At 34.5% G+C, this 13,693-nt stretch overlaps 1 protein-coding gene across 5 annotated transcripts in view; it reads right to left on the bottom strand.

Annotated features, from left to right (window-relative positions):
• Nucleotides 1–1,132: 1,132 nt before the first annotated feature.
• RASSF8 (Ras association domain family member 8) overlaps nucleotides 1,133–13,693 on the bottom strand; it is a 122,382-nt gene continuing 109,821 nt past the window's right edge. For all 5 annotated transcript variants that reach the window (XM_077870680.1, XM_077870684.1, XM_077870681.1 and 2 more), the window contains 3 exons: nucleotides 8,059–8,948; nucleotides 5,807–5,951; nucleotides 1,133–5,227 (listed from right to left, as the gene is read on the bottom strand). In XM_077870680.1, the coding sequence (XP_077726806.1) occupies nucleotides 5,106–5,227; nucleotides 5,807–5,951; nucleotides 8,059–8,948 (1,157 nt within the window). In that variant the 3' untranslated portion in view covers nucleotides 1,133–5,105. The remainder of the gene's footprint in view (nucleotides 5,228–5,806; nucleotides 5,952–8,058; nucleotides 8,949–13,693) is intronic.

Genomic DNA, 13,693 nt, shown 5'->3' on the forward strand with positions numbered 1-13,693 from the left:
GGTTCCCTACATGGCTGAATGTACCTCCTATTGTACCTGGCACATAGTAGGTAATGAATTGTTCCCCTCACATGTGGTTTTTCTTTCTTTTTTTTTTTTTTAAAGATTTTATTTATTCACTAGAGACAGAGAGAGAAAGGAAGAGACACAGGCAGGGGGAGAAGCAGGCTCCATGCAGGGAGCCCGACGTGGGACTCAATCCCGGGTCTCCAGGATCACACCCTGGGCTGCAGGCGGCGCTAAACCGCTGAGCCACCGGGGCTGCCCCCCTCACATGTGTGTGTGTGTGTGTGTGTTTGCTTCTTTTTTTTTAAATAAATTTATTTTTTATTGGTGTTCAATTTGCCAACATATAGAATATCACCCAGTGCTCATCCCGTCAAGTGCCCACCTCAGTGCCTGTCACCCAGTCACCCCCACCCTCACATGTGTTTTTTTTTTAATTTTTATTTATTTATGATAGTCACAGAGAGACAGAGAGAGGCAGAGACACAGGCAGAGGGAGAAGCAGGCTCCATGCACTGGGAGCCTGACGTGGGATTCGATCTCGGGTCTCCAGGATCACGCCCTGGGCCAAAGGCAGGCGCTAAACCGCTGCGCCACCCAGGGATCCCCTCACATGTGGTTTTAAAGAAATCTGAGAATATAGAGGTTCATGGAGACACATTTTTTCCATTTGCTTTTGAAATAAAAGGGAGACATTAATTTCTTGATTCAGTTTCACTTGGATAAAACAACTTTTTTTCCTTTTTAAAGATTTATTTATTTGAGACAGAGAGAGAGAGAGTGAGCATATGAGTGGGAGTGTGTGCGGGGAGAAGGGGGAGAGGGAGAGGGAGAGATAGAATCTTAAGTAGGCTCCATGCCCAGGATGGAGCTCCAGGCTCCATCTCATGACTCTGAGATCATGACCTGAGCCAAAACCAAGTCCGCTTAACTGATGAGCCACTCAGGCGCTCCAAACAGCTATCTTTTTCAGCAACAGATAATTCTTTAGTTATAATAATTAACATGACTTTTAAAGAAATGTAATTTTATATCACTGATATGCAGACCTTTTCTCTTTGGCATCTTTTAAAGAAAATAAACTTATATTTTAAAATATTAAACATATAAGAAACAAACCAGCAACTATGATGCCCCAATGAATCCTGAAAATTTATTACTTGGGAGAATATCAGATATTGATCCTTTGTTTTACAGCTCATGATAATAATCAGAAAATATACATTTTGAAATGAAAGTCAAAAAAAGAATAATTACATATAATACATATTACAGATATTTTATTGGTACATAAGCAAAGCAGTACTAAAAGCATATTTATGTGTCCACAGTAGTGAACATGGTAATTTCCTGTTTAAAGCTGCAGCAACTCAAGTCCTCCTTGGGTCAATAAAGACAGACAGATTGGAAATATATTTAGGGCTATCACCATGTCTGGCTGTAAACCTATTTTTTAATCTTTCCCTCCCCCCATATATATATGTATATACTTTATTGCCTTTATATTTCTGCTGGTTTAATATAATTAGTATACTAAATAGTTATCTGCATTTATTTGGTTTCTAAAAATATATAAAATGCATTGGAATAGAGCTCCTGCAGCTTTCAAGCAGTCACTGTCCTGGCATCGAAAGCTTATTCTGGAAATGAAAAGCAGCAATACTGAATAAATAGTGATTGTTTTGTCTTCTCCACACAGCTGATGGCCTTCACCCAAAACTTAAAAATACTGTAGCAAGTAGTATAAACATGCAAAAAATGGACATAATATAAAAGTAATACTTATGAGCTAAATTTTAATACAATATAGACTAATAAAGACAACTTTAGGTAAAAGAGGGATGTGAACACAGCATTGTTATATACATATAAATTAAGGCCCAATTTTTCAAAGGCAATGCACACAGGGAAATGCCCATCTGCCCACATCCTTTGAACACCTGAAATCAAGAGTTTTTGCCTTTTCCATAGTATTTCCTCAATCCATTATTATAGTTCTGACTTGGAAAGATGTTCACAGAAATGGCTTTAAATGAAGTTTCTTTACTCTAAAGACCATTTTTCTCTTATTCACAAAGAAAAGTTCTTTTCATGCAGGTAAAAATTTATGCTCTGGAAGCAAGTGTTTTATTTGTTCTTAAACACTATTAATAATCATATTTCACACCATAAATTCTGTATTTTTGCTGTTTTAGCTTGAGTGTATGATTAATTTGAACTATGGGAGTTGATGATTGCTTCAGGGATGACTGAGGGAATTAAATGGGTAATTCCTATTAATACCAACCAAAGTCTCACATATAAATTCCTTGTGCGTCAGGACAAAAAAACATGCTAACAAACCAAAATATCTCATAAGAAAAAAAAAGGACTGAGGCAACCCAGTATGGATCATTCTCTGAGGATGCTAGACACTCCAAAGGGTCAAATATAGCAATGCTATTTCAAATCATTCCTTGTAAGGAAACAAATTATCTTCTAGTGTATTTAATACTTATAGGAAATCATAAGAAAACTTGCAGCATAATAATAAAAAACCCCTTAAAATGTAGTTTAGTATTTAGAACCTGAATATTTCCCCAGTTGAAAAATTCTGTATTTGGTATTTTTGTATATCACTGCCCACTGCCCCCCCCGCCCCGAAATGTATCCAAAAGATGTGGCACTTAATCTAACTCATCTGTGTTCACAATACGTAAAAATGGTCAGGAATACTATTTTTAAGATGTTCTAGGGAAATGAGTTTTTCTCCTATTTTAGAAAAAGACTTAGAAAATATTTCTTAGAGATTTTCTTCCAGAAGTAATATAACTGATTAAAAAGTATAGCTGCTCAATGTATTTATCAAATTCACATTTATATATTTTTCCCATCTAGGAAATAGTATTTCTATCTGTAATTAGGTCCATAAAGATTATTTGGTATTTGAAAATTCAGATGAAGTTGTCACAATGCTGCCAGTCTTAAAGTTATTAGGTTAATGCTGATAATAATTTACAAGAATTAAGTTGGACATTGACTTTGTGTATCCGATGGCATACCAAGGCGTCTTTGCAATTAAAAATTGCAAAGTTTAATATATCTTCAGTTTAATATTTTGATTTAAATAGAATGTGATTATTTTATAAAAAAATGTTTTTCTTTGTGAATAAGATCTTAATTTCTCTGAACGATAACAAAATGACTCTTGGTATAGGATGGAACCCTTTAAAAATAAGGCATATACTGGGCATACATAAATCATTTCTGTCAGAAAATCTACAAATTACCTTGATTTTTTTAGTTCTAATTTTTAAATATATGTAGATATGAAATAACTATTATAAATTGAGAGGAAATGTGTATAGGTTGTGGTTATACAGGTTAAGAATAAATTATTTCTCAAGTTATTTGCAAAATAGCATAATGGCAAGGTCAACTTGATAACTCCATGAACCCAAAGAAAATAGTATTTTTAGTTGAGGTCTGCCATTTAGCTGGACTAGAAAAGGCAACTCTGCATTATTACTTTCAGTTCTCTAGAAGCTTCTATATATTTTCATAGCCATTCTTAACATTTTTCATTGGAAACCTAAATGCAGCATTCTCAGCATTCATTAAGCCAAAATAAGTCAAATGTGTTAAAACATCCAAAGTTGCCCTCATGCATAAGATATAGCTTACATCTTTTTATTGTTACCATGGCATTAATATACTAACCCACTTTTACTTTGTTGCATGTAATACAGAGAATATATTTTCCTCAGAATTAAAAACTACTCAGGTTAAAGTCTTTATTGTTGTACCAAATTTTGATCAGAGGGAATGTAAAAATGGCAAAATGGTATCTGACCACACCCATCCTGATATTACTTGTGAATCTTAGTTAAGTCACCATTCATGAGATACTGACTCATTTTTGATTTTATAAATAAGAAAATATATGTACAAATGGAGACTCATGTCCTGTAAAAGTCAAGCTCAAAAGTGGAAAAGAAAAAGAATTTAACTTTATTTCCTCTGTAAAAAATACCTAACTCCAATGTACTTTCTATCTAAGTGATTGGAGAAATAGCAATAATTCATAAAGTACAGAGTAAATTATGTGCAAGCAATAACTCACCCATGGGTGCTTACACAAATAGAGCATACATATGAAGTGGGTTATTTAAAAAATGTCACTTAAAGTAACCTTTCTAAGTAGGTCAACCAGGAATCTCTACCTATGTATTATGGCAACTCTGAGGATCAATGAGATTAAAATGATTAAGGCAGGGCAGAAACAAAAAAACATATAATGTATCAGGAAATCCCATGTCCCAGGAAATCCCCTGTCTGTTTGGACAGATAATCAACAATTACTTTTTTGTTTAAAGGGTCTGAAGTACTGCAAATCTTTTAAACATACAATTAACCTCTTGAAAATATTTCTATTCTGGTATGTGGTCATTCATATACTGGAAATATTACAAAGAGAAGATTCAAGTCCAGATTAAAAATAAAACCTGAATTATTTCATCTAATTAAAGCAATGGCTAGGACAGGTACACAAAATAAATACAAGTGGGTTCCTCTGGAGTTAGTTTTGATGGTGGAGCACCCTATGACATTTTTACAGTTGAAGATCAGCAACGTATGGATGGAGTCTGGCAACATGCACACAAAGTCATAATCACACAATATATAATGTAATTCAGTCACAGGATAAGTATTAATAAAAAATATTAAAACATCAACATTCACCCATTAATCGATTATATGGAATAAATTAAACTAAGCCAGTCACATATTTCTCTTCATTCTTAAGTCATGGTTTTATTTACGTATACACACAGTATAGTACTTTCTTAACGCTCTCAAATGCTACAAATAAAAATGAAGGCTTTGCATTACAGCTGCTGGACAGAAACGTCAACACTGTTGATGTGTGAAAACACAGTTTCTTTGTTCTTTAGCATCAGTGCACAGGGTATGGCTCCAAGTGGTATGCAATTTAGGACAGAAAAAAGATACGGTGGCTTGTGAAATAGATCCTCTGTTCATCATTGGCACAAATCAAAGAAGGAATTTTAAATGTCCTTGGTACCTTTGTTGGGTCTCTCCCCTAAAGGCAGATAATGTTATACATATATGCCTTCAGGATTAAAACCAGATGAGATAGGATTCTGTAGAATACGAAGATTACTGGGGAGCTGCCGCGACGAGCCAGGCCGCTTCAGGGACCCGGACTGGAATGGTGCCTCTACACAGAAAACAAAGAAAGCCATTTGGTGGACTCAGCAACATTAAAAATTAGAATTTTTCCAGCCCTAAAGAGCCAAATAGCAAACTGTAAAACTGCAGGCCCCTGTAGGGCCCTGGGTAAGAGGAGAAGGCTAGCTTCCTGACCCTCTCTGTTGACAAAAACAGTTTTCAGTGATTTCAACACCTTTTTAAAAAGGTGAGCGTTCTGCTTCTCTTTCTTGGTTGTTCAGATGATACGCATCTTTTAAATAGCACAAATTAATACTAAGGACTTTTAAGAGAGGAAGAAGGGGCATTAGGAACAGAAGCTAATCAAATTCAACAGACGATGACTTATACATCAGGAGAAGGTTTCTTAAAGAAGAGTTTAAAACACATGATAGAAGATTCGGTGACTACACGCCCATCTAAGTAAATAAATAACCTGGATATCATTGATTTTTCCCAGAAGCAGGAAGTACATCAATTTTTTTTAAGTGGGCCAAGTTTTGAACGGTAGGATAACATTTTAGCTGAATACAAGTAGTTTATTCAAAGCAAACCAATGAAGATAAAGAGCAGATTTCACAACACCTACCCCTTTCTATGTCTGCATGTGAGGCCTCTACTTCAATGGGCTCTGCTGGCAACACGGTAACTTTTGTCCCTGTCTGTTGGATGAACTGCTGGAGATTGACTTGCCGCAGCTCCTTAGTCAACTGCTCCAGTTCTTGTTCTTTGTCCTAGATGGAAGTTAAAATTTGTCTTTTTATTTGAAGATTTACTCTTGGACAGCTAAAGACATCCTGGTGACAGTCCATCTGCTACAGGGGCTAGATGTGTGATACCTATTTTCACAAGAACGCCTTTAACAAAATCTGGTTAATATTGATACAATGGGCTCAAAAGAGGTCATTTCTGCTTTGTGGCACAGGCCAAAAAATAAACAAGTAAAGGACAACAGCTTCTTCAGTCTGTCTTCCTAAGTGTGATACTTTCCTGTGTTAGGAATACACTCATGCACTTGATGAAATAATTATATATCTATGAACTTTTATCAATAAAAGTTGGATGGTTTCCATCCATCCCAGTGTTTAAGCAATCTTGCCTTAAGCTTTCACAATTAAATCTCCCTATTACTTTATAACTGACAGCAAAACTTATAATCATTTTGTCTGTGAGATTCAGAGAAGTTCTTGTTTTGGTAAACTGTTGAAGTTTTCATGGGATTTGTTACTGAGATATATTTTAGAGCATGAGGAAAGCAAGATCCTACAAGATTTTCACTGTGGGGTTCTTAAGTCCTTGGCAAAGACAAGTCTGAGAACTGAAGATCCTTTAAGAAAGGAGATCATGTTTTGGTCAGCTAGAAAGCTCAAAAAAGCAAGGAGAGGCATTCTATTATTTGAATGGATGGTCTTTCTCTCCTTTACTGCGCTATAGGAAAAAGTGGCAAGGACTCACCCAGGCTGTGTGTGTCTGAGGAATCTGGTAAGGGTAAGAAAGAGATACCAGAAATGAGTGGTTGTTTCTTCTACTTACTTTAGTGTAAGGGGTACTTGGAGATATGTGAGTTTGATTATGAGATACTTTTCAATGGATAGTAAGATTACTAGTAATGACTGTTATTAGTAATGTTACTAGTAATGACTGTCATAAATTAGTGTTTCCTGTAAATAATTATTGAAGGCAACACAGCTTCCAATTATACCCTTTTTAAGGTTCAAAATTAGCATAATACTGACAAATCAGAGGTTAACAACTTCTACTGTAGCATGAGAAATTCTTGATTTTCAAAATTTTGGTAGTTTTATCTCTGACTATAGCTAGTGGCAGAGAAAGGAAATCACAGAAGTTCTTGAAACCTCGGCTTTCACTGCTTATAAAACTGTTCATATTCTAAGGGAGGTCTTCTCAAACTTCCATGTGCACTGGTACTATCTGGAGATTTTACTACAATTGAGATTCTGAATTTTTAACAAGTGTGCCCCAAATTACACAGATCACTCTTTGATTAGCAAGCCTGTAAGCCAGCATTGACCAATACAGCAACCACTCCAGAGCACTTGAAATGTGGCCAAATGTAACCACACCCAGATATTTTATTTAATATTTTAAAATTTGTTTAATATTAATATTTAATATTTTAAATATTATTTATATTTAATACCTCTTTGCAATTCTCCTGAGATCACATTTTCTTCTCAAGAATAGGTATCCGAGAAATGGAAGCTGAGTGATCAGGATCTAATGTCAAAATAGAAATGCTATTGTATGTGAAGCAGAGAGGGGAAAATCAGAGAAGAACCTTTGTGCCCCTCTCCTCAGGAAAGCAAAGGAAAGTAAGTAATGTAGAGAAAAGAAGGGAACTATTTGCATCGCAGGAAAGATGGGGTGAGCCAACAATGGAGAATAATAGATGAGCAGTCAACTAGCCAGGCAGTCAACTAGCCACACAATCCCTGGTACACCAATCTGCGATCATCTCTTTTGGTTTTGGTTTCCTTATCTCTACAAGGAGAGAAGGTCAGATTCACTATCTCATCATTAGTGTCCATTCCAGCTCCGAGATTCTATTCTCTGTATCCAATTACCTAATGTTACAACTGCCACAGTAAGAAACCTCTTTCTGTGGAGCAAGGACCAGTGTGGCTTTAGAGCTCACACAGCTTTGTTTTGGTCTCACATCTTAGCTTTGTCATAAGTCACAGAAATTCTAAGAAACTTATAAACCAAGTAAGTTTCTAACTTTCAGTGTAAGAGAAGATGGACAACCATTAAAGAAAATGCCAACAAAATATTAATTCTTCTAAGTAGATGAAACATTCTTTTTATGAAAAATGTTCTTACCTGTAATCGTTTGGTGGCTTGTCCAAGAGATCTTTCTACAGCTTTAATGCCATTCTCCAGCCTCAGACTCTGTTGGCCTTGAATGTCAATTTCTCCTTTGACCTTACCAATCTTTCCTTTAACCTCTTCTTCATTGACTTGTGCCTCCTGAACTTCCCGTTGCAATTTTTCTGCTTCAAGACCGCTTTCCATAGTCTGGATCTGAGCCAAATAGTCCTTTAATTTACTCTCACATTCTGTTATTTTCTGTCTTATTTCTTGAAGTTGATCCTTCAGCTGTTTTTCATTTTCCTGTTCAATCTGCAATTCATTTTCCCAAAATTCTTCCTCTTCAATTTCTACATCATTTCTTTTGATCTTTTGCTCCAGGCGGACAATTTCCTCTTCAAGGTTAGAATTATATTTTTGCTCCCAAAATTGTATTTCGATTTCATTTGATTCTAGCTCTTTCTCAATGGATTGAAGCTTTTCTGTCTGCAACCGGATCAGCTTCTTTAATTCATCTGCTGTTGTTTTGCAGTTATTCAGCACCTTTTGCTTAAATTCAGTTTCTTTGCCCTTTCCAAAAATGTCCATTAATCCTTTGGCACCTCCTGTAAATGTTAATGATTTCCTTTTAGGTTCTCTCCTTTTGATTGATTTGTCAATCTGAGGCCTCAGTTTAGCCAAGGGGGGCAAACTCTGCCTATATAAAGTTCTTTCTGGAATTCGAGCCACACTGTCTGAAGTGGGTCGCTCACTAAGAGATGGCCCTGTTCGACGTAAAATTAGCTGTACATCACTAGCATACTGCCCCCATTTGTTTAAGGATATGATAGGATTTTCATGAGGTGCTAAGTGTCTTTCAGTATCTCTCCATTTTTCTATAAGAGTGTACCTTCCAGTTCGACCTAGATAAAAAAGATAAGAATAAATCGTCAAAGTGGAACATGCAATAGCTAAAATAATGCAACAGAGGACACTATTTGATAACCGTGTCTTCTTGATTAGCATCAAAGTCCAGCTCATGCTGCCTTTAAAACTTCTCTTGAAGACAAAAAAAATCCCAAACCGAAACAAAAAAACAAAAAAGAACTTCTCTAGAAGATATGTTAAGAGCATAAAATTATGGAATGTGAATTACATATACTCTTCTGACCCGCTTAAAAATTCATTTTTATACTTTAAACCTCAGTGAGACTCTGACATTCTTGTCAAATGCCTGCCTTCTTGTCTAGACTTTCTTGTTTAGGATGAGACCTCTAGCTGAAACAAAGGATGACACCAGAATGCCCCGCTGGAAGCCAGTAGGGCCTGGTCTCTAGAATTAGGTAGAACTTCAAAACTTGAAATTTCCACTTTGTGAATCCCTCTGCTTCCTCTGTACATTAGAACTTGGAAAGGCTGGAGGCCACAGTTTTCCTCCTGAAGGGAGGTATAGAGCCAGTGGACAACATGCTACTTAGCTCAGAGAAGGCTGTACAGATCTTTTCTCTGTCTCTGCATGAGGGCTTGGCCAACTCACAGCTCACAGCTGGTATCTTTCTGCAGAATCGTGACAAATAAAAATCACCTAAGTGAAAACAACCCTTCAAAATAATTTTGTAGAAAAAGAGGGGCCTGAAGACAATACTACAAACAATACTACAGTTTTGATAGATATAGCTTCAAAGATTCTTGCTAAAAATGTTTTTAAAGGCAAAAATATTAAAAAACAATAAAGTCGTATATAAGTAAAAGTTATACTGACCCTAACTGGTAATTACAGAAGATAAAGTTTCAGAAGACAGTATAGTATCATTAACTTGAACACACTTTCTAAATATTTCCATTTAAGGTGGTTGGGTCAGATGGTTTATATTTTGTTACAAGTGTCCACTGGAACTAATATGCTTGGAACTACTATAAATGTTACATGTCAATTATATCTCAATAAAAATTATATCTCATTACTATTCAACATTATTATGAGAAAGAAAAAACTGATCCTGTCATCTCCCAATTACAATACTGATATACACAGCTATTGATTTATCCTCTTTTTAATTTCACGAGCTTCTGAACCAAGAGTAGTTTGGTTATTTTCTCAGTTATGAGGTCAATAAATGGAGATCTGGATACATATATGTGAATATCCATGTATCCAAGTCGGAAGTAGTACATTAAGAGTGTTACGGCTTTAAACACTTGCATGTGTTCTCTTTTAAGGAAACCGAATCTTGGGTATAGCTGAAAAGTTGCAGCTTACGAGGCAAACAGACTGGAATTTTCATCCCAGGTTTTAATTACCTACTGGATAAATAGCATAAATTCACTTCTAAAATGGAGATATTAGCAATACCTCATAGGTTATGAAAATCAGAATCAGACATAACAAGCACCTCCACATCTCCTGGCCCACAGCAGGTATTCAATACATGGTAGCCATTATTAATTTAAAACACAGTTATTATTCACATAACAAAAGGGCTGACCAGAGACCTTTTAAAAATGATGTGACCTGACAATAAACTGACTTTAAAAAATCCCTAAGCAACTTTTAGCAACTCCCAACAATATAAAGCTGGAAAGACCAAAGGCTCTGGAGCCTGTGTTCAAGTCTGGCTCTGCCAACTGTTTAAACAATCTGTGCAATTTATTAAATTTCATTTGGATTCAGTTTCCTCATCCGTAGGGTGAGAATCGTATTTTCTTTTTTATAGAGAATAGTATTTTCTTACCGATAATGCTGTGAAAGTCAAGTGAGATGTAAAAATATTTTCTAAAATTGAAAAGTTCTATACAAATGTTAATTGTTACTATTGTCAAAATGTCTGGGCAAACAAGGGAAATGAAGAAAATGTTTCTAGTGATTTCCAGGTTAAAAATTACTATAATTACTCCAAGAAAAACCACATGACAAATCTGCAAGGTTAAAACTATTGCACGTATACACACTGCTTCAAAGATCACAGCACTTTGTGTTCTTGGCTTTACTGCCTATCAACTACTTTTAGTATCTCACTCTTCTCTGGAGCTCTGTGTTCTCATCAGCAATGTGAGGGGTTAGAGTAGATCAGCAGAGCCCTCTCTAATTCTCTACCAAGCCAATGAAGCATCTTGAAATGGAATCATTATATTATACATTATACAAGTTATATTAACAATTTTAAGGACCCTAATTTAGTCATAATTAAATATGAAGTTGATTTTTTCCAGGGCTTAATGGTACTGCTGCCCTATGAGAATGTCTTCGTAGAAGATTATTTAGAATTGCTTTTACTTCCAGTTTTCCCTTTTTGTTAAGTAACGCATATTTAGTGCAATTAGGCAAAAAGAAAAAAATTCTATCCAGCAATATAAAAAAGCTTTTATAAAAGGTAAATGAATTAATAGCTTTGATTTTATTATAAAAATTAGGTTTTAGATAGGTTATGTAAAAGTTAAATCCCATAATCATTATTTTTAATACCATACTTGGCAAGACCCTAAAGATCCTATTTCATTTGGATAGATTCAAATTCCTCCTGTAAAACTCTTTTCAATGCATTTTATTAAATGGATACATTTAACTGTACCTTGCATACTATCTTGATGTACCCCTGAAACTAATTATCTGTCTACCTACCTATCTACCTATCTAGCATTTGTAGTTTAGGCTGTTTTGGCTATCTAGAAATGTATGCCACAATAAGTAATGATAAATAAAATACTGACTATACGTTTGAATAGTTGAAGCAACTGAGTGTAATCCCAAGGATCATTCACTTCATATAACAAGGAAAATCACATAGAGAGACTTTAATGCATTAGTGAAATCTCACTAGATGACTGACATAAATTAAAAGGAAATAGGATAACAGATTACTCTTACCTAATTCGAAGCAGAATAGTATGTATAACTGTGGAGTAATATGAGGTTTATGAAAATATACACCCAAACTCAAATATTCAAATATGCGTCACCCAGAAACATTATGCCCTTATTTCAACTACTCTTTCAATGGTGCAACCTTTTATTTATTTATTTTTTAAAACAATTTTAGGAAATTTCTTAGAGCCAAAGAACAAAATCATGATTTATAAGTCACATCTTGTCATTTATTCAACAAATATATATTGAACACCAAATATCTGTCAGAAATAGTATCAGGTCCTAGCAATTCTATTAAACACCTTGATCATCAACCCTCTTTATAAGAGTTAGCTTTAAATGACATTTGTTTTTTTCTTCAGTTTCAAATCCTTCTTACCCCAAAGATTAGTACTACACATCATTCAAAAGAACATGACAGAGAGTTGGCATTAACCTCTTATGAATTGAAAGCTAACATATCCTCCTATTTCTGGACATATTAGAAGTAATTTCAGTAAAAGCTTATTATTTATCATGAATAATCTATCCTACCCCACTGAATTTTCCCGATAATAGATACTTTGCTCCTTGGGGTATATAAACATTTTGGATTCCCATACAGATTCTAGTGAATGTAACTAATCCTTCTCATAATGATTTAGAATCCTTTTAAGGAACATTGATCTCTGTAACAGAAATTACACTGTATCATTTTATAGTCTGTTAAATGCTTTTGATGCTTATATATATGTATATACATACACATATATATGTATATAAAAATAAAAAATATATTAAAAAACATAATACATATGTACTCTTAATTGGTTTTGTGAGGTAAGCAAAATGATCCTCAACTTACCAGCAAAGAAATAAAAACTTAACAAATTTAAAGCAATTTTCCAATTACAACTACCCTACAAATTTATCAGTGAATTTTCTACAAGTCCTGAATGTACCTATTAAGATAACTTTAACCATGGAATATTTTATGAAGACAGTGATATAATGTAAATACCTCTGAGAATAACCTGTCAGCCAGCTGTGCACAACCCAGAGTTAAATCATTCACAGTATATTTTCCCAGTGTGCTGATGAGATTATCATGTAATCACAGAATTACTGCATATTAATTTAGGAACTATTTAGGATTATATGGTAAAGTTGCTACATTAAAAAGTAATTAAAACATAAAATTTATTAAGTTCATAATAATTAACATTTCCTATGACTGTATTTGCTAGGCACTGTGCTACTTACTTTGCATAAATACTATTAACCAAAATAACAGCTAACACTTATCACTATAGACCAGTAAGGTTTGGGGGATATTTTGTTATTGTCGCATATAATCTAACTCATCCTGACTGATGCATGCTACAAATCAAATGTCTTCACATTCATTAAAAAAATCTTTTATGGATGTAGAAAATATAGAAAGTACTTATAATTATTAATGATTACACTACTGTTACATTCTATGTTAACTAACTAGAATTTAAATAAAAAATTTTTTAAAGTATTATTTTAAAAGAAATCTGTTGAGAATAGGCTGGAGGGGACCAAGATGATGCAGGGAGATGAGATGGAAAGCTACTGCAAAAATCTAAGTGAGAAATGATGGTGGCTTACATCAACGTGTTAATAGTGGCTGTGAAGACAAACAAGACTATATATACCGAAGGTAGTATATATAGGATTTATTGATAGAATGGTTGTAAGACATTAGAACAAGAAAAGAAAGATCTCACAAAAGTTTTAGATCTAATCAATTAAAAGAAAAGTTTTCATTTGCTGAGAGAAGGAGAAGGAAGAAATTTG

The sequence above is a fragment of the Canis aureus genome, chromosome 25 (assembly GCF_053574225.1).
Source record: "Canis aureus isolate CA01 chromosome 25, VMU_Caureus_v.1.0, whole genome shotgun sequence".
Taxonomy (NCBI): Eukaryota; Metazoa; Chordata; class Mammalia; order Carnivora; family Canidae; genus Canis; species Canis aureus.